Source organism: Silurus meridionalis, chromosome 25 (assembly GCF_014805685.1).
Source record: "Silurus meridionalis isolate SWU-2019-XX chromosome 25, ASM1480568v1, whole genome shotgun sequence".
NCBI lineage: Eukaryota > Metazoa > Chordata > Actinopteri > Siluriformes > Siluridae > Silurus > Silurus meridionalis.
In genome coordinates, this window is record NC_060908.1 from 10,967,501 (window position 1) to 10,990,764 (window position 23,264).

The window sequence follows — 23,264 nt, forward strand, 5'->3', positions numbered from 1 at the left end:
AGTCATGTGACATCATGCATCCAATGCAGATTCAGGTCAAGAGCTCCAGTTAATGTTTGGATCAACCATTCAAATGGGAAAAATGTATGCCACAGTTACAGCAATCACTTGTTGGTGCATAGACTGTGTTATCATGGGCACAAGCTCAAAAACTGAACCATTAAAGACAAACGACCAGGTGACCAAGGGTCCCCCCTCCCCCTAATTTTCATATTTTTAATTTGGTAGCCTAAGATTTTTTAGCTAAAGTGGTAGCTGTTGTAGTCCGTCCACTTCAAGTTATAATGATGCTTTTTTGCTGATGTATATAAAGAGTAAATGACTTACCAGTGGTGGAAAGTAACAAAGTAAATATGTAATTTGTAATTAACTGCACTTTACTGAAGTATTTCCATTTGGGCAGACTTTTACTTTACTACACTACATTTTGAACTCAAAAATTTTTTTACTCAACTAGATTTTGTGAAACTGGTCAAGCATGCAGCAAGCCACTAATCAGAGTAGAGTACACTCTCTGTTTTGAACTTGTTTTGATTGCCCCTTGGTGGTATCTACTTAGCACCAACATACAGTTCAGTATCAGCATCAACAGCAAGCAGAACATTTTGAGAGGAATAAATGATGGAAGAAACTACTGACTTGAACGTGCCACAAGCACTTTTTTTAAGTAGTTGAAAAGAAGGTTTTGGCCTTATGATAATTTTAATAGATATCTATCAGTGTTTGACTCATTAATATTATTCTTTTAACAGATTGTTGTGCTAAGAGTAACATTAGAGTCTTTTCACAAACTAAGTTGATTCATCTAAAATAATCGTCTAAAATAATATAATTGGGCATTATAGCCGTTTTAAATCATAATATTTTGGATACTCAAGTTTACTCAAGTTAATGTTCAAAGGGAGCACTTTTACATTTACTGAAATAATATTTGACCTACTTTAACTTAAATACATGGTTTGTGTACTTCGTCTATCCCTGTGACTTAATATGTCCTTTCTGGCTGATTGAACCAATTTGCCATTTTTCTAGGACCTCTCTTATTAACAAGCAGTTTCCTCAAAGTCTCCCACACACTTTTTTTGTTTTTCACACCATTAGGTATAAACTCGCATATTTGGTGCCCCAATCAAAGTCACCAAGTTTACAGCTTTTCTTTATTCTAATATTTGATGTAAAAAAAGAATCTGAATGTTTTATTTTTTATTTTTTTGCATTGCACTGCTGCCACATGATTGGTCGATAAGACGGCATTAATATTCAATTGTACAAATAATCCGATGTTTGGCCAGGGATATTAAATCATTGCACGAATCATGCCTGTGACATCATGAGACTGGCATCACACAGTTTCAGATAGATAAATTTGACTGAAACCACTCGTAAGACGTCATCTTTTCCACACACAAAGAAGGTATTCATTGCCTTATTGACTGGGAAAAAAAGCAGACTAGTGTTGTAGTGTTAAGCTTAACTTTATACTACCTCTTTTTTATTTCAGATAATATTTGAAGTTTAGTTGGTGGTTTTGTGTCTCACACTCACACACACACACACACACACACACACACACACACACACACACACACTAATCCAAATGTAACCCAAAATTTTTTACCCCAAAAAAGTTAGAGTAAGTAATATACAAAAACCCAGCAATCTGCTCTACCCAGTAGGCAGTGGGTAAATAAATTACCCTGCATTTATTTAAAAAATTTTAATGGTGGTCAATTCCATTAGTATATTTGATCGGAGTATTGAAATAAATATTATAAAATGTCAATTCTATAGGTATCTGTTGTCTTTGTTATTATCTATAATCGTTGTATTTAGTGCTCCATATATCTGGATCTGTGTTCGGGTTTAAACTCAAAGCTGGTGTAGCCTAACCGTGCTGCAAGACCACTTGGAACCAATAGAAAAACCTGGCAGCATGGACAAGATGATGCATGCCTCTGACAGTTCCTCAACCTCAACTTCATAGTTGGTCTCAACTAAAGATGAGCAGGGAACTGTTTTTATAATCCCACACATTCATTTGTATTTGCAGCTGTAGGTATTATTTACTAGAAAACTTAATTGGTCCTGGACCTCGAAATATGAACAATTAAGTAAGCAAATGTAGACCTCTACAGCCCTGCCTACAGCAGGGGAATTACTAAGGACACTCTAAATACATTGTACCGCATTATTTTTTGCTTTGCCACCTGTGTCTACTCACTCTTGCTGACATGAAAGTACATATTTAGCACATGTATTTTGTTACAACCCTCCAGTTTGAGCAATGCAATGCAATGAGACACACTGTCATTATGTTACAAGAAGACCTTCAAAGCAATGTGGACTTCAAAGCAGAGCTATTGTGAACATCACAATGTGTTTATTTTTATTACTTTTCATTCATTCTGATCTGAATAACAGGTTGTCAGGTCTCTCTGGCTTAAATAACATAAATGGTAAATGTGCACATTGATAAGTATATACCGCTGCAAACAATTTCCTTTTTGAACCACATCCAGTATACAAATTAAATACCGGGCTGCACCGGCTGCTTGAAATAATTATTCATATTCACTCCACCCTTCAAACTTTCATGTGTAATGCGTTTTAAGTGTAACCAGGAAAAAGCGTCAGTCTGCCTGTATGACCTCAGCGCAAAAGAATGGGCATGTGTTAAGGTGTGGTATCTCTTTAGCAGGTAATTGAGAGTGTTTGTTATTGCAACTGGACCTTTTTTAGGGATTAACGTGGACAGCGTAATATCAACTTGCAACTAATGGCTCGATAGACAAATGCTGTAATTCACTAGAGTGAAAAAAAAGGACTTTGTGTGTGTGTGTGTGTGTGTGTGTGTGTGTGTGTGTGTGTGTGTGTGTGGGGCACATGGCAAATGGTTAACATATTGGTGTTAAATACTTTCAGGTGTCCTTGAATATTGAATAGACCAAGTGTTTTTTCTGTTTGTTGTAAGTTTTAGTCATGTAGAATATTCACTGATTCATAAGACATTCATAAGATTGTGCTTTTAAGTTTAAATGATTTTGATGGTATGTACTGATCGAGTTTTTGTTTATTACTGTCATTTCAGGATTTACTTCTAAAGAATAATTAGAACTTCATGATTACGAATTGAGATGCTTGACAGTTCTATAAAAATGTGCTGGCACGATTGAGAATATACAGGTGCATCTCAATAAATTGGAAAATCATTAAAAAGTTGATTTATTTTAGTAATTCAATACAAAATGTAAAATTCGTATATCATATAGATTCATCACACACAGACGGATATATTTGAAGTGTTTATTTCTTTTAATTTTAATGGCTTACAGCTAATGAAAACACAAAATTTAGTATCTCAGAAATTTAGAATATTGTGAAAAAGTTCAACATTGGAGACTCGTGGTGTCTCACTCTAATCAGCTCATTAAATCCAAACACATGCAAAGGTTTCCTGAGCCTTTAAATTGTGTCTCAGTCTGGTTCACGCTACACAATCATGGGGGAAGACTGCTGACTAGACAGTTGTCCAGAAGACGATCATTTACACTCTGCACATGGAGGGTAAGACACAAATGGTCATCGCTAAAGAAGCTGCTGTTCACAGAGTGCTGTATCCAAGCACATTAATGAAAAGTTGAGTGGAAGGAAAAAATGTGATTAGAAAAAGGTGAATTCAAGCCCATTCAAAAATTTGGGGAGATTCACAAAGAATGCAGTGCAGCTGGAGTCAGTGTTTCAAGAGCCACCATGCACAGACGTATCCATGGGCTACAACTGATGCATTCCTTGTATCAAACCACTCCTGAACCAGAGACAACGTCAGAGGTGTCTTAGCTGGGCAAAGGGAAAAAAAAGGACTGGACTGTTGCTCAGTGGGCCAAAGTCATCATGTCATCTGCTGGTGTTGGTCCACTGTGTTTTATCAAGTCCCAGGTTAGCACAGCCGTCTACCAGGTGCACTTCATGCTTCCCTCTGCTGAACAGCTTTATGGAGATGCTGATTTTATTTTCCAGCAGGATTTGGCACCTGCCCACACTGCCAAAAGCTTGGTTGGTTAAATGACCATAGTGTTTGTGTGCTTGACTGGCCAGCAAACTCACCAGACCTCACCAAACTCATCACACACCAGGAAAATGAGAAACAAGAGACCTCAAAAAATGCAAATGAGTTGAAGGCCACTGTCAAAGAAACCTGGGCTTCCATACCACCTCAGCAGTGCCACAGACTGATCACCACCATGCCACGCCGAATTGAGGCAGTAATTAAAGCAAAAGAAGCCCCTACCAAGTATTGAGTACATATACAGTAAATAAACATATGTACTAAAAATGTTTTTTATGAAATATAAAAAAAATTTAATAGTGAATTGGAGGGTTTATGTTAATTGTGAGCCAAAATCATCAAAATGAAAAGAAATAAACTCTTGAAAAATATCAGTCTGTGTGTGATGAATCTATATAATATAGTTTCACTTTTTGTATTGAGTTATTAAAATAAATAAACTTTTCAATGATATTCTAATTTATTAAGATGCACTTGTAGTTTATGGCAGGAATAAAGATAAAGTTTCTAAATTTGATTAGCAGAAAAGCAGAAAAGTCATTGATATTGATCGGGAAATTGCCTGCGCATGACTATGTCGTTGAAAGTGGTAGGTCAGTTGTTTAGATGTTAGCCTTCTAATGGCAAGGTCAGGAGTTGAAATCCCACCACTGCCAAGCCATTGTTAGGCTCTGGAACAAGGTTTTTAACAGTGGTGGACAGTAATGTAGTAAAAATAATTTTTATATGTACTTAAGTAAATTTTTACTATCTTTACTTTACTGACTTTTTTTTATTATTTCAGGAGACTTTAACTTTACATTCAGTACATTTCAAGTCAAATAATTTTTTACTCAACTACATTTTGTAAATGTGTATGAGTGGATAAAAACTTGAGTGTAGAGTGCACTCTGTTTTGAACTTGTTTTGATTGCCGCTTGGTGGTGCATCAACTGAACAGCAGGCAGAATATTTTAGAGTATTAAATGATGAAAGAAGCTTCTGCCTTTTTTTTTTTTTTTTTTTTTTTAAAAGTAGTAGATAAGAAGGTTTGGGTTCATGATATTCTTAATAGATATCAATCAGTGTTGGTCTCATTAATATCATTATATTGATAGATAGAAGATAGAAGAGTTTTTCATATAAACTGATGATAAAGGAAGAGTTTATTATAGCCATAATAAATCATAGTACTTTGAATACTTAAGTATATTTGAAGTCAAATACTTTTGTACTTTTACTAGGGGTGTAACGGTACACAAAATTCACGGTTCGGTACGTACCTCGGTTTCTAAGTCGTGATTTAGATCAATTTCGATATGGCTAGGGGGAAGAAATTTGAGGCATAAAATTGCTTGTCATTTTTATTTTACGCAGTTTATTATTATTACCATTTGTGAACATCAACACTTACATTTTTTATTTATTATTTGTAAAACAAGGTTAAATAATATTTAAAATATTTCTTATAATATTTTAGAAAATAGAATAAACTAAGTAATTAAGTAATTAATTAAATTAGCACAAATTATATTGATTATATAAAATCAAATAAATGAAAAAAATGGATAGTGAGAAATATAGTGTGTTAGACTATTAGTGTGTTAACATTAGTATGTTAGTGTGTTAACATTTGTTAGACCCCATTACAATGTGTCTGTGTGTGTGTGTGTGTGTGTGTGTGTGTGTGTGTGTGTGTGTGTGTGTGTGTGTGTGTGTGTGTGTGTGTGCGCATGTGTGTTTTTTCCATTTAATATTTAATTTTCTAAAGATATGAGCCACTTAAATGTTGTACTTTTTTTTTTTAGCATACTTTCACAAATGTTTTCATTCCTTTAATCCTTCATTCATTCACTCCTTCGATATGTGGAATTGTCAGGACTTTCTCCTTTTATTAGAAATTATTTAAATAGTACATAACATGCTCAAGAATCCATATTAATAAATAAATGAGACTAAACAATCTTCCAATCCACCACTTAATATGTTCCTGCAGGTCAGTCTCACCCCACATCGTCACATATCTATGTTGCCTCGGCTGGCGTACACATCCGACACAGAAGGGAGCCCCTTTGCGTCGCTTTTCAATGTAGATGGCCGTCCTATACACTTAAGCACTTATTATTTATAATAAATATTATTTATATTAATAAACACTTGTTATTTATAATAATAAGTGTATCGGATTATTTATACTATATTTAATAAATAATAATAATGTTACGAAATGTCCACTACATACGACCGATTCGTTGGTTGTCCCCCGTCCAAATCCGAAGATGACCCGAACCCCAACCCCAACCCCAACCCTAACCCTAACCCTAACCCAAACCCTAACCCTAACCCTAATCTGAAGATGAGGGATTTGCATTGAAGTGTATAGGACGGCCATCTACGTTGAAAAGCGACGCAAAGGGGCTCCCTTCTGCATCGGATGTGTACGCCAGCTGAGGCAACATAGATATGTGACGATGTGGGGTGAGAATGTGTAGGTTCCTGAGAGAACTCAGATTTTAACTATGTTCCGCACGTAAAAAGATTGCGAAACTGAAAACCCTGTACCACAAAATTTCGGTACGAATACATGTCCTGTTACACCCCTAACTTTTACTCAAGTGAAAGTTTAAAGGGAGTATCTTTACTGTAGTAATATTTGACCTATTTGACCTTCTACTTTAACTCTAGTACATGGCTTGGGTACTTTATCTGCCAGTGGTCATTAAACCTCAACTGTTTAGTTGATATCGTTCTAAGTTGTTCTGGAAAACAATGTCTGCCAAATGACAAATATAAATGCATGATTGATGATAATTATCTAGGCCAGCGGACATCAAAACACCAATAAGCTATTTAATTGTTAAACCTGCTCAATTACCAAAGCTAAAAGCGCAGCAACTAATGTACTTTAACTCAAAAGTATTACAAGCCAGTGATAAGGTGTGAGTGATTACATTCATTAATCTTTAGTAACTGGTTTATCAGGGGCAGGGTCAGAGTCAGGGTCCGGGTGGATCTGGAGCCTATAATGTAAACACTCAACCTGAGGCAGGAATGTGACCTTGATGGGATACCAGTTCAACACAGGGCACCATGCACATTCACATCTTGTGGTAATTTAACATAGCCAATCCACTGACTGGTGTGTTTTTCAGAGGTGGGAGGAAAAACATGAAACAGAATTCCTGTGAACCATAGTTTCTTGACTTTCCCGGGCATTAGTATAACTAAGATAACTATTTCCTACCAACATGGTTTAGAATGCAGCTTTTGAAAAAGTGTGTGGTGTGTGACGCAGTAGTGAAACTCTTTGTTTTACAGTTAAATTTGTGACCAAAGTGTGTAAGGTATAAACAGTTTTTTCAGGTTTTTTGTTTTGTTTTTGTTTTGTTTGTTTTTTTTGTTGCAAAAGTCAGTAAGGAGATGCGGGTTTTCCATTTGTGGCTGTTAGAAGAGGGAAGTAAAAATATAGTAAAAAAATAGTAAAATAAAATATGCTAGTGAATGTAATATTTAACGATTAACTAAAAAATATTAACTAAATCCAAAACTTCTATGTAATGTCCCAGGTTAGTGCTATGCCCCCCCCAATGAGTCGACCTATTAAACAAAGTTAGGTGAATGTTGAGATTAAATGCTACAATACAAGCATGTGAGCCTGCACAATGTTTGACCTGAACAAACATGATAAAGGAAGTACTGTAATACTAATTTGTCAGTTTGTTGCCTAGTAATACACTATGTAAATGTCCTTGTTTGAACATATATGATAAATGTTAGTCTAGCTACACGTAAATGGATTACAGGTAGTCTGGTAAACATTTAGAAGTTAAGATGGATAAAAATTCAAGTGTGTTGGTGCCTCTGGGTGTTTGAGATATCTGATATGAATGTCTAATTACTTGGCTGTTTAAAATCGTGCTATCAATTTCCCTTTAGCCACAGTTTGGCCTCAGGTGGGAAAATCCTTTTCTAATGCTGGTTAATTTGTTTATTGTACCAGCTGTTAATCACAACACTAAATTACTCTTTGAGATGTGAAGGTTGTTCCTGACTGCGTTTTTTTTTGCACTACAGCTCTAGAATAATAATTTTTTTTCCCCCATAATGCACATTTGCTGAACTGCACTGTGAGATAAACAGCAAACAAATGCAAAGAACTAAAGAGACGTGTTTTTATTTTCATTAGCTTCAACAGAATACTATCACTCTTCAGTTTCCATGGAAAATTGTGACTTTCAGAGCCAGGTATTAGAGTAAGGATGTTATCGCAAATGCACTATATAAATAAAAGGTTTGTGGACACCTGACTGAAAGATTCGTATGTTTTTTTAAACATCCCATTTTACATTTGCTGTTAACCTCCACTCTTCTGGGAATCTGTTCCACTAGATTTTGGAGTGTGCATGTGGAGATTTATGCTCATTCTACCACAATGACATTAGTAAAGGCAGGTACTGATGTAAGGTGAGGAGGCCTGGGGTGCAGTCAGTGTTCCGGTTCATCCCGAAGGTGTTAAGTAGGGGTGAGGTCAGAGCTCTATAACAGGCCACTTAAGATCTTCCACTCCAACCCATGTACACTATATCTTCATGGAACTGGCTTTGTGCACAGAGACCCTGTCATACTGGACCAGGCTTAGATTCATTAGTTCAAATGAAAGGTAAATTTAATGCTACAGGATTTAAAGACAACCATTTTGGCAAGAAAATGCCTAAGCTTGAAAAAGCAGGTGCCCCAACACTTTTGTCCATATTGTTTACAGTTTCCTCCCTTTTAACTTTTATGTTTAGCAATATTTAGAACACTAAAACTTTACTAAGTATTCATATAGACTATTTAAAGATTTAAACATTTTAACTGATATTTGACAGCCGGAATCCAATTACAAACTATTAATTAGGTAAATGACCATTTTGTACCGTAGCTTTCCAATAACCTCATCTCAAACTTCAAATAAGCTTCCAGTGTCGAAGCATGGTGCTGGTGTTTGAGGAAACCAAGGTTTTCAAGATCTTTATGCAGACTGGTTAGGTTGCAATACAACTTATTTATTGTATACAGTAATGGAACATATACAGTCGTATTATTAGCCAGTAAATTACAATGATTGTTCATATCATGTTTTTTTTCTTTTTAACAGAGTATCAACATTTTGCACTACAGTGGTGTTTTTCTAGTAGACAGCTACTTATAATGGTTTTCAATTAGCTCTACACCAGAGTCTGGAATAGTAATTTCTGCAACTTTCTGAATTTCTAAAGACTTTATGGTCTGTGAGGCACGTTTGTGCTGATCTCAAAAGAATGCTTAAATCATTGTCCTGCTAGAACATCTAAGGGTGACTCTCTTGGCAAAAGCAGTGAGAATCTGCTCATGAGTGTCCTGGAACTTGACAGAAGTTCCTCATGCCAAGTATCCTAACAAGGGCCTTTGGAAGCAAAAAGGCTTAATCACTAGCGTTCGGGACGTTACTTTACAAAAGGTTATTTTTTCCGGCATGACTGTAATTACATTTATTGGTGATTCAGCTCTTTTATAAATCTCCATTTGGCAATACATACCACTTCCAATCAGCTTCAATGACTTTAGCAAACCCCATATGCATGTGTTTAAGGTTTGATGAGATTATGGTTGGAGTCTGGAACATTTTTGAAAACCAAAATAAAAAAAAGAATATATATAGTAAGTAAGTAAGGATGCTAGATTCTAAATTATATATTCATGTATAGATTTTATTTATATAATTTTTTCCTTAATATTAAAAATCTTTTATAGCTTAACCAAAGGGAAATCCTTTGTATGTGTAATATGAATGTTTATACACTGATGAAGTGGGATGAAACATGTTTGGGTTAGATGTCTACAAAGCCTTTCAGGCACTACTGATATAAATGATTCTCTGCTGCCCAATGAGGGAATGAGGATGAATTATTAGTAGGTCTAGTAGGTCTTGGAACTAAACACAGGTTTTGTCCTAACATTAGTGGGGAAGTTAAGAGAAGGTCTGCTCATGTACAAACATAATGAGCACAGCAAAGACATCTTGCATTATGTTGAGGGAGCCTGGGAATTTATTCCACATTTATTCCAAGCTTGTGACAGACTATATTGTTTAACACCACCAAATTGCCAAATCGCTGTGATAATTTCACAGTGGGTAGCATGGCACACTCACAGCTACAGGGACCTTACTTTGACCCTGAGTTTGGGTTGTTATCCTTGCAATTGTTTGAGCTTCCGCTTGTACTCTGGTTTCTTCCCTTTTTTCATAACCATGCCAGTATGTAGATTGGCTGTACATATTTGCCGTAAATGTGAGAGTGTGTGTGTGTGTGTACGTGGGGTCCGTTGCTGAACTTCGACAAGTTTGTATTCTTAAGCCATAGTCCTGCTGATTTGTTAAGCAGCTGTCTTTTTCAAATCCGCCTAGAAAGCTAGACACATTTGAAGTGTTACACCCATTACAATACATTTTACAGTAACTTTGTGCTGTCATATATTTTTCTGCCGATTTTTCCACAAGTGCACCCGTGTGCACAGACATTTGTCGGCCTAATCATTCACGAACATGTAATTTGTGTGGAAGTATTTAGAAATCTGTGTGCGGGACGTGAACTTTGCAATCTGCAATGTCTGCAAAGGACAAGTTAATCGAGGAGGAACAACAGCGAAGAAATTCGGCACAACAAACTTGATCAGACATTTAAAAGTTCATTCCCTGCAGAGAAATCTCAGTGTTGGCGATGCACAATGAAATATTGGAAGATGATTCTGAAGTGATTCAGGGTACGGGCGGCCGTACAGCACTGGAAATGCGAAGCTACCTGTCTGAGGCACAGATACCAAGTCGTGAACAGCCGTTGGTATACCGGCGAACAAATACGAGCCGATTTCCGGTGCTGACTAAAGTTGCGCAAGCGCTGCCCTGCACAAGTGTAGACAGTGAATGTTTGTTCAGCTCAGCGTATCACGTGTTGGATGAGAAATAAAAGACATTCTTTCTTGTTTGTTGCTTGATAAGGAAAAAAAATAAAAAAATTGGAAATTGGTATCGGAATCGGCCAGTTTGCTTGTAAAAATATCGATATTGGAATCGACTATTACAAAAAATCATGATCACTAATCATCACTAATTATGGCTTCATTAAGCATCCAGATTCCAGTCCAGATTAATATTGGATTTGCTGGATTATTCTGTATAATAGGAACTTAGTATTGGTTTAACTGTTAACAGCTAATAGTATAAAGGGTATTTATATTGGAAATCTTTACAATTTCTGTTCTATTATATGGTTTTTATACAGCAGGGCTGACTGCTACTGTATGGCTCAAGCTAAATTTACCCTACCATGGTTAGAGCTTCCATTTACACGTCGAAATATGCCTTTGTGTGGTTTATTATGGTACCCAAGTGAGCTAGAATCAAATACATGTTAGTTTAAATGTTAGCCTCTGAATCCAAACCTGTTCACAAGCCGTGACTGTCTTCACAGTCGGAAAGCTAATTGGTAAAATGTTAATTGCTTGATAAAAATCACAAAACATTTACAAACCCGATTCCAAAAAAGTTGGGACACTGTACAAATTGTGAATAAAAAAGAATTGCAATCATTTTCAAATCTCATAAACTTATATTTTATTTACAATAGAATGTAGATAAAATATCAAATGTTAAAAGAGAGACAATTTGAAATGTCATGCCAAATATTGGCTCATTTTGGATTTCATGATTTCCAAAAAGGTTGGGACAGGTAGCAATAAGAGGCCGGAAAAGTTAAATGTACATATAAGGAACAGCTGGAGGACCGATTTGCAACTTATTAGGTCAATTGGAAACATGATTGGGTATAAAAAGAGCCTCTCAGAGTGGCAGTGACTCTTAGAAGTCAAGATGGGCAGAGGATCACCAATTCCCCCAATGCTGCAGCGAAAAATAGTGGAGCAATATCAGAAAGGAGTTTCTCAAAGAAAAATTGCAAAGAGTTTGAAGTTATCATCATCTACAGTGCATAATATCATCCAAAGATTCAGAGAATCTGGAACAATCTCTGTGCGTAAGGGTCAAGGCCGGAAAACCATACTGGATGCCCGTGATCTTCAGGCCCTTAGACGGCACTGCATCACATACAGGAATGCTACTGTAATGGAAATCACAACATAAGCTCAGGAATACTTCCAGAAAACATTGTCGGTGAACACAATCCACCGTGCCATTCACCCGTACCAGCTAAAACTAAAAAAAAGGCACCATCAATGCTGAAAGGTATATCCAGGTTATAGAACAACATATGCTCCCATCCAGACGTCGTCTCTTTCAGGGAAGACCTTGCATTTTCCAACATGACAATGCCAGACCACATTCTGCATTAATTACGACATCATGGCTGCGTAGAAAACATTTGGCGCAGCATAAAGAGGAAGATGCGACAAAGAAGAGCCAAGACAGTTGAGCAACTAGAAGCCTGTATTAGACAAGAATGGGACAACATTCCCATTCCTAAACTTGAGCAACTTGTCTCCTTAGTCCCCAGACATTTGCAGACTGTTATAAAAAGAAGAGGGGATGCCACACAGTGGTAAACATGGCCTTGTCCCAACTTTTTTAAGATGTGTTGATGCCATGAAATGTTTCCCCCCTTAAAATGATACATTTTCTCAGTTTAAACATTTGATATGTCATCTATGTTGTATTCTAAATAAAATATTAAAATGAAACTTTCACATCATTGCATTCTGTTTTTATTCACAATTTGTACAGTGTCCCAACTTTTTTTTGGAATCGGGTTTGTATAGAGGTATTTGGTTGTGGTGAGCTGTAAGCACAGTTCCATTTTATTGATAAATATTAAACATTTGATTGAACACAAGACTAATCAATAATGTTGGATGACTTTGCAACAATGAGTTTAAAGTATTTATTGCTCTGGGATTGTTATCTAATTTTATGAAGTACAGCTAGATTCTAGACTTCTGTACAATGTTTTTACTCTGTCTTTATTACTCTCCATGCATCATGAAAGAAGTTTGCCTATTTTCTGTCTTTTTTTAATTGTTGCAGTAACCCATTATTATGCCATTTTTCTATTAGTGTAGTATTGCAGTTAGGCCCTAATTGTTTTTACATTTGAATCTAATCATAATCCCGTTCTGAAATTGAACTGTCATTTCATTTCTATTTAAATTTTTATTTCATTTAAATGGTGAGATTAAGGAGAGATAATGAAAAACAAACACTTTTCCCTGCCATTAATGCATAGTAAATTGTGAGAGGTGCAGAAAAACAACGCTGGGTGATTACCAAAGAAGAGGCTGTAAAATGTATTAACTTGGAGGACACGACCTACTAATTGGATTTTTTGCAACTATGCTAATAGCAATATTACTATTTAACTACTAATTCATAACCTTGGAGGCTTTTATCTGCCAGTTCTGTGGTTTTATGGTATTAAGCAATAGCATTTTGATTTACAGTGAGATAAAAGCATGTTGAGAAGTTTATACACAGTAGTTTCAGAAAATATTTACACCCCTTGTTAAAATCTACTAGTAGTGTTGGATTTTGCATGGATATAATTATCCACTTTACCAACCAATATATGCTGTGTAAGTGGAATAAAATAGTTTAGGTTGACATGCATATATAAAGTATGTATACACTTACATATAAACATACACATACGCATACTCAAATTATACCCCTCTACAAAAAAGTACCTTGGAACTGTAATTAGCAAAATATTGTAAATAACACAACAAATGAAAATGGCACAGACAAAACTGATGTGAACCATAATTAGTTTGCTGCACAACCTTTAGAGGCAATTACTGTAAATAAGCAATTTCCATAGCTTTTAATGACTTCTGCACCTGTCTACAGGTAATTTGGCCCACTTTTAATTAGCAAACTGTCTCAGGTTTGAAGGCTGCCCTTTTCAGATTCCATGATTCAGCACTTTCCATAGGTTTTGATAGGGCTCATGAGGGCCTGTAGAATAATCCAGTATTTTGGTCTTAGTCATTCTTTTAGCTGTATGTTTTGTTTCATTATCCTGTTTGAAGACCAATGAGCTGCAACTGAGACAGATCTTTGAGAGACACTTGGCATCAACTTATGCTTCACATTAGCTTAGTAGGCTTGAGATTTAAATTCAATTAAATTCAATAAATTTTTATTTGTGTAGTGCTTTTAACTGTAAACATTATTTTAAAGCAGCTTTACACAGATAATGTGGTGATAAAATAAATAAGATGTTCTTTATAAGTGTAAGTTTGTCCCTGATGAGCGCCTGTGGCAAGGAAAAACTCCCCGAGATGGCATAAGAAAAGAAGCCTTGAGAGGAACCAGACTCAAGAGGGAACCATCCTCATCTGGGTTGCACAGAATGTCCATTTATTGCAGATAAGCGATGTTGTGGAGTACAGTGATGGTGATCAAAAGCAAACTGTAGTCCTAAGTCAGTGTAGCAGACTGTTGACATTAACTACAGTCCAAATCCATCCTCAAAGCTCCAGTTCTTACTCCGTAATTTCATGAAACCACCCATGGCATTGATGAGAAACCGTCCCCAGCTGCACAGACTGGCCTCCAATCGAAGAGAACACTATCCAGAGGCAGGCCTGGACAAAGTGGGAAGATATGAGGAGGGAAGAGGGGCAGGAACAGTGATCACTGGAATAACATGTTTAACGAGAGAGAGAGAGAGAGAGAGAGAGAGAGAGAGAAGAGGGTGACAGGAAGAGAAGAATATGGACTATTAAGAATCCTTATTGTTGTATGAAAGTTAATATCACTGTGCAGTTTGGACTCCTGCAAAACTCATAATGGCAGCATAAATCAAAGGGTGAACAAGAAGGTAACACAGACATGAGGGATCTCTGGGATAAGAGACGACCCACCAAACAGCCGTCAACAAACCTGAGTGAACGTGTGAGAGTGAGGGGACGACAGCATACAAATATCCCAGTTCACCAAACACTCTATATCCATGCTCCCTCCAGATCTGAGCCTTTACCTAAGAAAAATCTACTGATAAAAGACTTGACTAAATAAATATGTTTTCAACCTCGACTTGAACACTGACACTGTGTCTGAGTCCCGAACACTGATTGGAAGGCTGTTCCATAACTGTGTGGCTTTATAAGAGAAAGATCTGCCCCCTGCTGTAGTTTTCATTATTTGAGGTGAAAAATTTCACAGAAGATGTATTTTTTTTCTAATCCTTTTATTTCAGGAACACATTTTTGCATTTATATTTTAAAGGTTTTTTGGTAAACCCTAATCAGTGGTTTATCAGTGGCTTTTGTCATATGGCAAACTTGGAAAAAAAAAAAAAGAGATAATCTCTCTTGATTGCTGAATGTGACACCTATCTGGAGGGTGTTCTTGATCTGCCCTTTCTTGTTCTTTACCCCAGTGAGAATTTTTATTTTGGTGTTTGAGTTTACCAGGGTGTTTTTTCTTTTTATTTGAAGAATGTACCAAGTAACCAAGTAGAAGAAGTATACTTGGAAGAATGTACCCAGTAGAATGAACCAAGTCATTTTGCCATATATATATATATATATATATATATATATATATATATATATATATATATATATATATATATATATATATATATATATATATATATATATATATATATATATATATATATACATTAATGGCATTTTGCGGATGCCCTAAACCCAGAGCCACTTACAATTATACAACTGAGTAGTTCAAGGATCCCGGAGTGGCAACTTGGTTGTATTGGAATTTGAACTGATGACTTTCTTACTGTTGAACATCTTAACCACTGAGCTACCACTTCCCCACCACCTAGCATATCCTTGCCACACCTAGCTAATCATTTTGCTACCTGTCTGATGGGTTTCATTTTTCAGCCGAAGGATTGTTTGCTTTATTTGTCAGGAGTGAATTCCTACACTGCTCACTGCTCTCCTGTTACCATCAAATTAAACCTGGAAGATACTTTGAGCTCATGTCATTAATACTCATGGAAGACAATAAAAACCCATATATAATATACACAAACACACACACACACACACACACACACACACACACACACACACACACACACACACACACACACACATATATATATATATATATATATGTATGTATATATTATATATTATATTATATTATATATTATATTATGACTATATAAAATCATAATTTACTTCAGTATGAAGAATAATCAGAGCAATCTGTATTTCAGTAAAGTAAGGACAAGTAAATCTAGTCTTTCTGGTGGTTCCAGAATAGTTTGAAAGATGGAAAAATTGAGACGAACTAGTGCACTGAAGTGCACTGTGATCAAAGAAAAAATAATCAGTGATTATCTGTAATAAAGGACATTAATGGCATAACTGTTTTAGACTGTTAAGAAGATTATGCTTGAGCTGTTGAGGTTAGAGTAGAATAGGTCAGAATTTTTTAAACACTGACATTACTTTGAGCTCATTCTACATAATCATGTGGCTTGTCCTTTGAAAGACACAAAGTCCAGATTTTACTTGTATGTGAACAAAAATGCTAGTCTGAGGGAATAAATGTTTGAAAGATTTTCCAAAGACTTCATGAACTTCAGGAATATGTAAGGAATATTCAGGTTCCAAGACATTGGTAATACGTCTTTGTGTAAAATCACAGAAAGGTTTATCCAGACAGGAGTAAAATGATCAGACTGCATTTTTGAAAAAAGACAGTAGGGCTTTTGCAGGGGAAAAGAGAGAGAAAAACACAGACATTGCTGTTGTGAATGGAAATAAAACCACAGAGTGGAACCTCAAAAAGTACCACATGTAAAAACATAATGCTGTACAAATAGTGCTCTTTAGTTTTTGCAAGATCAAGACTGCATCTAATCCCTGTGTTACTGATGCATTTATGAATGTTTTCCCATTCTGGCAACCTACATTCAACTCAATTCCCATTCAACTACAGTTAACTACAGTACATGTCCTATGATCGGTTCTGTCTGTCATTCTTTTGTTCTTTCGTTTGGTTTCTTTTGTCTGTTTTTTGTTCTGTCATTTGTTTTGTTTGTCTGTTTTTTTTTTTTTCTGTCATTTGTATTGTCCCTTTCTTTTGTTCCATCTCTATGTCTGTCTTTCATCCTGTCTGTTATACTGCTGTTTGTTTGTCTGTCTTTTTTCTGTTATTTGTTCTGTCTGTCTCTATGTCTGTCAGTCAGCCTTTTGTTACAACTATCTAGCCTTTATTTTGTTTTGTATGTCTTTCTGTGTTTTTCATTCTGTCTGGCTTGCATATTTGTTTTTGTGTGTATGTGTATAGGGCCAGCTTGAATTACTGGTAGCCTATCATCCAGGGTGTATCCCACTCCTAGTGTTCCTGATACAGTCTGTTAATTACTGCATTATCAACAGAGTCACTCTGTCGATGTTGGACTGAACTGAGTGTTAATGGTATAGCTCATTGCACATGTTGGACAGGATTAGTGTGAGTTTCAGGTGTACTGGGTAATCACCATTCCTCTCTTTTTCTATTACTCAAATGCTAAAAAAAATGTCTAATGAACATTGAATGCATAAATAAGGGATTGAGTGTTGAAGGGATTTTATCAATATGATTTGACCGAAAGAAATAAAACTGAAAGTGGGAAGTGTGGTGAATGAATTCTGTGGGGAACAGAGCTCACTGAAAATCCCAGGCTTGCCATTCAAGTTGGTCTGAAGGACTGAGTTGCAGAAAGAGGAAAGTCCTCACTCTTTCCCCATTCCCATACCTTAAAAAGTTCTTTACCCTTTTATAAAGGTTCTACTTACTATTCACTGTTCTAGCAAAGGGGCCCCTTAAATGACAGGAAGTGAGAGAGACGGCTGTAGAAGTAGTTAAAAAAAAAAACAACAAATCAAAAGAGTGTTTTATGCAAGACATGGTGGGGTGAAGTGAAAAGAGCCTTGTCTTGCACAAACCTTGCTCTCAGTGTGCAGACATGTAAAGGTGTGTCTTTTGATCCAGGGGCTTGTAAATGTAATCAGTGGTCTGTATTGAGTTAAAAAAAATCTGAAACTAATGCCTGTATTGCAGAAAGTAGGGGCACAGAGTAGTTCTGTTCTTTCCGTAGATTTCAGGTAGATCGTGTTTTCTTTTTTTTTGTGTGTGTGTGTTTCTCATTTCTACCTGTTTTTTCTTTTCTGAATAAGCCCACACTCCACAAATACACAATATACCCAGACAAATGCAAGGCTTTCATTGATTTAAATTCTAACATGCTTTTTTTTTTTTGCTCTTATATCATAATTATAGTGTTTAAGTGTTTTATCTTTTAACATTTAATGTAAAAGTATTGACACCTCATTTAACATAACTTTTTTTTGGCTCTGCATCTTTTAGGGTCAGGTGGAAGTGTGTGCAGTGCTGCAGGATCCTCAGTGTGTTCAGGAAAAGGCCGAATACTATGTGGTATTAAAAGGCTCGCATATTCACCATGTCACTACAGCACAGAGGAAGCAAGAGAGCCATTTACTGAGCTTCATCGTACCTGGTAGGTCTCACGGGCCATCCACAGATAAACAATCGCCAGACAAAGCTCATTGTATCTACAGTGGCATCTAGATGTTTAAGCATTCTTTATGAAATTAGCAGAGATTGATATGTAAAAAAGAATAATGCATACAATAATTTAGCAGAAATCAGAGTTCATGAGACAGGGTGGTGCTTTTGAGTTTTTTTCATATTATGCCAATGTCCAGGGTGTAGAATATATATTAGTGATAATGGTCAGGTTCTTCAATTTAATAGATTTTTGCTGTGGCAAAAAAACTTATTAAGCTGATTGACTGGTATGAAAAGGAGGACTAAATGTTCTTATGACTAAATAGATTTATTTTTATTAATTGGTGAGAAAGTCGTGTAGGAGTAAGAGTCTGATTTCTTTTTTAATTTTCGACACCATGCACTTTTGGCTCCTTATGTTCTCATTTCATTTGAAATTTGCAGCTCATTGAAATGTATGAGTCATCATTCATACATATCTGCTAGGAAAATGTAGCTAACCCTAACCCTATGCTCTGCTATAGTAATATTAGAATATTTTCAACACATTGTTCTTACAACAGAAGCACAAGTGACCATCTGGTCTAATTGTGTGTTCTCAGTACATTTATTAACAGTACTTAAACTAACGAGCTAAGTAATTTTAAATAAAAACAACTACATTATTCTAAATAGCAGACAGGTTCATATTACCCACTGTTATTATATATATATATATATATATATATATATATATATATATATATATATATATATATATATATATATATAAAAATTTTTTTTTTTTTGAAGGTCACAATGTGGCAGAAAAGGTCTTGGTGCAGTTGTACTGCTGGGAAGATAGTAGCAGCTACATTCAGCCAACCCTGATGTCAGAGGAACTATCATTGGAGTACAAATGGGACACTCTACAGGAAGTAGCTGATCTACTCCTGTCTTACCCCGAAAACCTTACTTCCAGCACGCATGTGGATATCCAGAGGAAATTATGCCTTGAAGATAGTATCCAGCCAAGCCAGAACAATTCACAATTGACTGGAAAGCATGAGACCTCAAGACTAGATGAAGAAAGTTTAGAGCTTGGACAAAGACTCAATGAACTGAACGAAGACTCAGGGAGTCACAATCCAGAAGAAAATCCTGATTGCTGGAGGCATTTTCATCCAGATCCTGGTGAAGGATGCAAACTGGAGCCATGTGGCCCAGTTGATGTGAAAATCACACAGGCGGTTTCGAACATGCACTCTTTTTTACAGTGGAACAACCAAAACCCACAGAAATCACAAGGTAAAAGCATAACACTGGTACATTACTTCTTTTTGTGTAGGGTTGTAAACTGAAAATGTTTGTTTCATTTGTTCCATTGGAATGCTTAATTACCGTAGACCAAACATGACTTTTTTTTTGTAGATTGTACATGGATAAAGTAGAACAGAACCCTTTAAATTTGAACTCTGGTAACCTCAGGAGCTTATAAACCTGGAAATCAACAGTATAATAATTGCTTGGAAGAGTTAAATAAAGCAAGATGAAGCTCTAGATGGTGTATAAGTAATTAATCAATCTGGCAATCTTCATGCATTTTGCATTGGTATATTTTTTTTACAAACAACACAATATAAAGGTACAAGTTGTCAATTAAAAGTACAGCAAAAGAGAGTTCATTTTCTCTAAATAAAAACAGCAGAAGCATGAATCAATACATGAATCTGGAATGTCAGACCTTTGAATAATCTAATATAAATCCCTTCTCCCATCTCTTTCAGCAATATTGTTTAATCTGTTGCTCTTATCCCGAGTCAATTTTATTTATTTCAACATAAAACAAAAAAAAAAAACGATCGGATGGGAAGCGTCCATTTTCCACAAAAGACTGGGATAATCAGCGAAACAAATTAGTTATGTGGCAAATGCAATTTTGCGATAAACCGGTAAAGTGGGAGATAACTGTATACCAAAAATGTTATCCATTAGAAAATATATTTTTTTTTGTCTTATTCTTTCCTTACATGCAACCATATTTTAAACTTAATATGTTTCTCGGTGAAAACTTTTAATCTGGCAACTCTGTTCATGTTACTTAAGAGCAAGTATCTGATGTCTGGTACCGCTCTATAGGACAAGCATGATTTTGAACTTTTGTGTTCTCTTTGACTGTAAACTATGAACTTGCAGTGACCGAGAAATTTTTACTTTCTACAGAGAGATAGAAAAAGACCATTTTTTTTTACCTTTATGTAATGTTTCTACAAATGCAGTGGTATAAGAACCAGCCAATACAAGAGGACACTGATATGTAAAGGAAAATGGTGCACTTTTTTTGTTTGTTTTTAATCTCTGTAGCATTATTCTAAGATGAGATAGGAAGTGAAAATTTGTATTCATTATTCAATACTCAAGAGTCACTTGGTCACAGTAAACACAATTAAATAAGCTTGAAGTTATGCAGTCCTGGGTAGTGAAAATTCATTTACATGAAAATACATACACAACCCAATAGTTTATTTAGGTTCATTATAGTCTGGTTCCTCTCAAGGTCTGGTTCCTCTCAAGGTTTCTTCCTCATAACATCTAAGGGAGTTTTTCCCTTCCACAGTCACCATGGCTGCTCATCAGGGATAAATGCACATCATTCACATTAACTGATTCTATAAAGCTGCTTTGAAACAAGTATGTTGTTAAAAGCACTATGGAAATAATCTTGACTTGAGTTGCTTAGTTAGTTCATAGTTAGTAATAGTTTTTCAATTAATTTCTAATTGACTTGTATATCACATTCAACAATGGACATTGTAAATATACAAACAGATTGCAATTATAAATGTTATGATTAATTAGTCCACATAAATGTATCCCTAATGAGGAAATCATTGGCAACAGATGCGAGGAAAAACTCCTTAAGAAATCTTGAGAGGGACCAGACTCAAAAGTGAGTCCGGTTGACACTGAATATCCATTCATTATAGTTCCATTATATTTAAGGTTTATTCACTAATGAACACTTGAGTGCAAACTTCAGATTAAGTTCTTGTCTCTTGAACTGCAGCAGAAGGTCAACTCTGATTTGCAGTGTTTATGGAATGCTCTCCACAACTGCCTTTTGTGTCTTATTGTACAGAACATTGTTTTTGTACAATACTCACAAATCTGTAGCTGTGAAGGCATGACCTATTTTATTTTTATTATCTCTCCCTGTATTGTTTTAAAGCGATCGAATCTCCTGAGTCAGCAGTACACCGTGTTTACTCAAACCCAGGAGTTACCAAGGTACACAGCCTTTCTCGGTTTGCTGAAGCCAACTCAGCATTTAAAATCGAAAACATGTTGATGAGACGTTGGCTGTGGGTAGTTTTGCCTTCATCATGACCGTATAGCTGTTTCTCAAGCAAATATTCCTGTGCACTCGCTGCCACAGGGGTCCATATTAGCAGCATCAGCACTACACCTGCGCACCCAGCGTGGGTGTGTTTGTTATTGATGTGCAAAGTCACCAGGCCGGTTTTGAAGCCGTGTTTTGGAAATTGTTTCATAGTAATTGTTAACAATCACTCACCCAAAAAATTATATATATATATATATATATATATATATATATATATATATATATATATATATATATATATATATACTCTCCCTCACATGCTACATGTACAGTAGAACAGGTTCTGTACCTTGCATATAGATGTAGGTTGTATTGTATAAACTGAGGTGACACAATAAATGCACTGGTACTATTATGGCCTATATAGTTTCACACATAATTACAGTTTTTGTCGTAGTTATTTCTTTTATTTATAGTTGCTGCAATGTTATCAGTCATAAATCTCCAAGTCTGGTAATTTCCAACAAATTTTTCTGTTAAACAATATTTTAAATGTTTCCTGTGTTTTCTCTACTACATAAGTTTATTCACTAGTTTAACATCTAAAATCATGTGCCACCCAGTTCTTTATTTTGTTGCCCTGAAACCAAACAAAAAGAAAAAAAAAACACACAAAAAAAACTGTAGGTGACTGTGTTTCATTTTCTCTTTCTTAAACCTACTTAATCCTACACAGAGCAACTGCAAATAAAACACTAATAGCCTTGTCTCAGACTCCGGGGCTATTGATTTGTCCTCCCTTAAAAAGAGAACAAGATGATTCCTGTTTAAACAAAAAACCTGGGTTTTCAAGTATTCTTCTTTTGTCACGCCATATAAGTGAAATTCAATAATACATTTATATTGAGTAAAAATTGCAATTCAGACTATATGTATTTCTGTCTTTAGTAGATAAACTGTTGTCATAAACATGAATCAGTCCACAGAGTTGGATCTCTTTAGGCCTTAGGTTTACCCATAAAAAAAGAATGTAAAATGCTTTTTAAGCCCACATAGGCTACACTGTATGGCAAAAAGTTGTAGAAGTTTTTATTTGTTTATTTGTTGCTTTTTTTTTTTTTTGAAGATAGCATTGATTATCTTGAAGATGATTAAACTTGACTATTATTATTATTATTATTATTTATTTATTTATTTATTTTTTATTATTTTTCAAAAGATTGGGGATGCTCCGTGGGCATTTGTATAGCTTGGTTTCAGTACATTTGATCATTTGCAAAACAATCCTCATTGCAAATTAATACAAAGTTATTCTCGCTAATCATCTCCATCCCTTGACGATTTTGAAATGATGTATTACACAATGC

At 35.6% G+C, this 23,264-nt stretch overlaps 1 protein-coding gene across 6 annotated transcripts in view; it reads left to right on the plus strand.

Annotated features, from left to right (window-relative positions):
- Positions 1 to 23,264, plus strand: part of arhgef28a (Rho guanine nucleotide exchange factor (GEF) 28a) — a 94,872-nt gene that overhangs the window by 11,042 nt on the left and 60,566 nt on the right. For all 6 annotated transcript variants that reach the window (XM_046838892.1, XM_046838890.1, XM_046838891.1 and 3 more), the window contains exons 3-4: positions 18,414 to 18,564; positions 19,368 to 19,862. In XM_046838892.1, the coding sequence (XP_046694848.1) occupies positions 18,414 to 18,564; positions 19,368 to 19,862 (646 nt within the window). The remainder of the gene's footprint in view (positions 1 to 18,413; positions 18,565 to 19,367; positions 19,863 to 23,264) is intronic.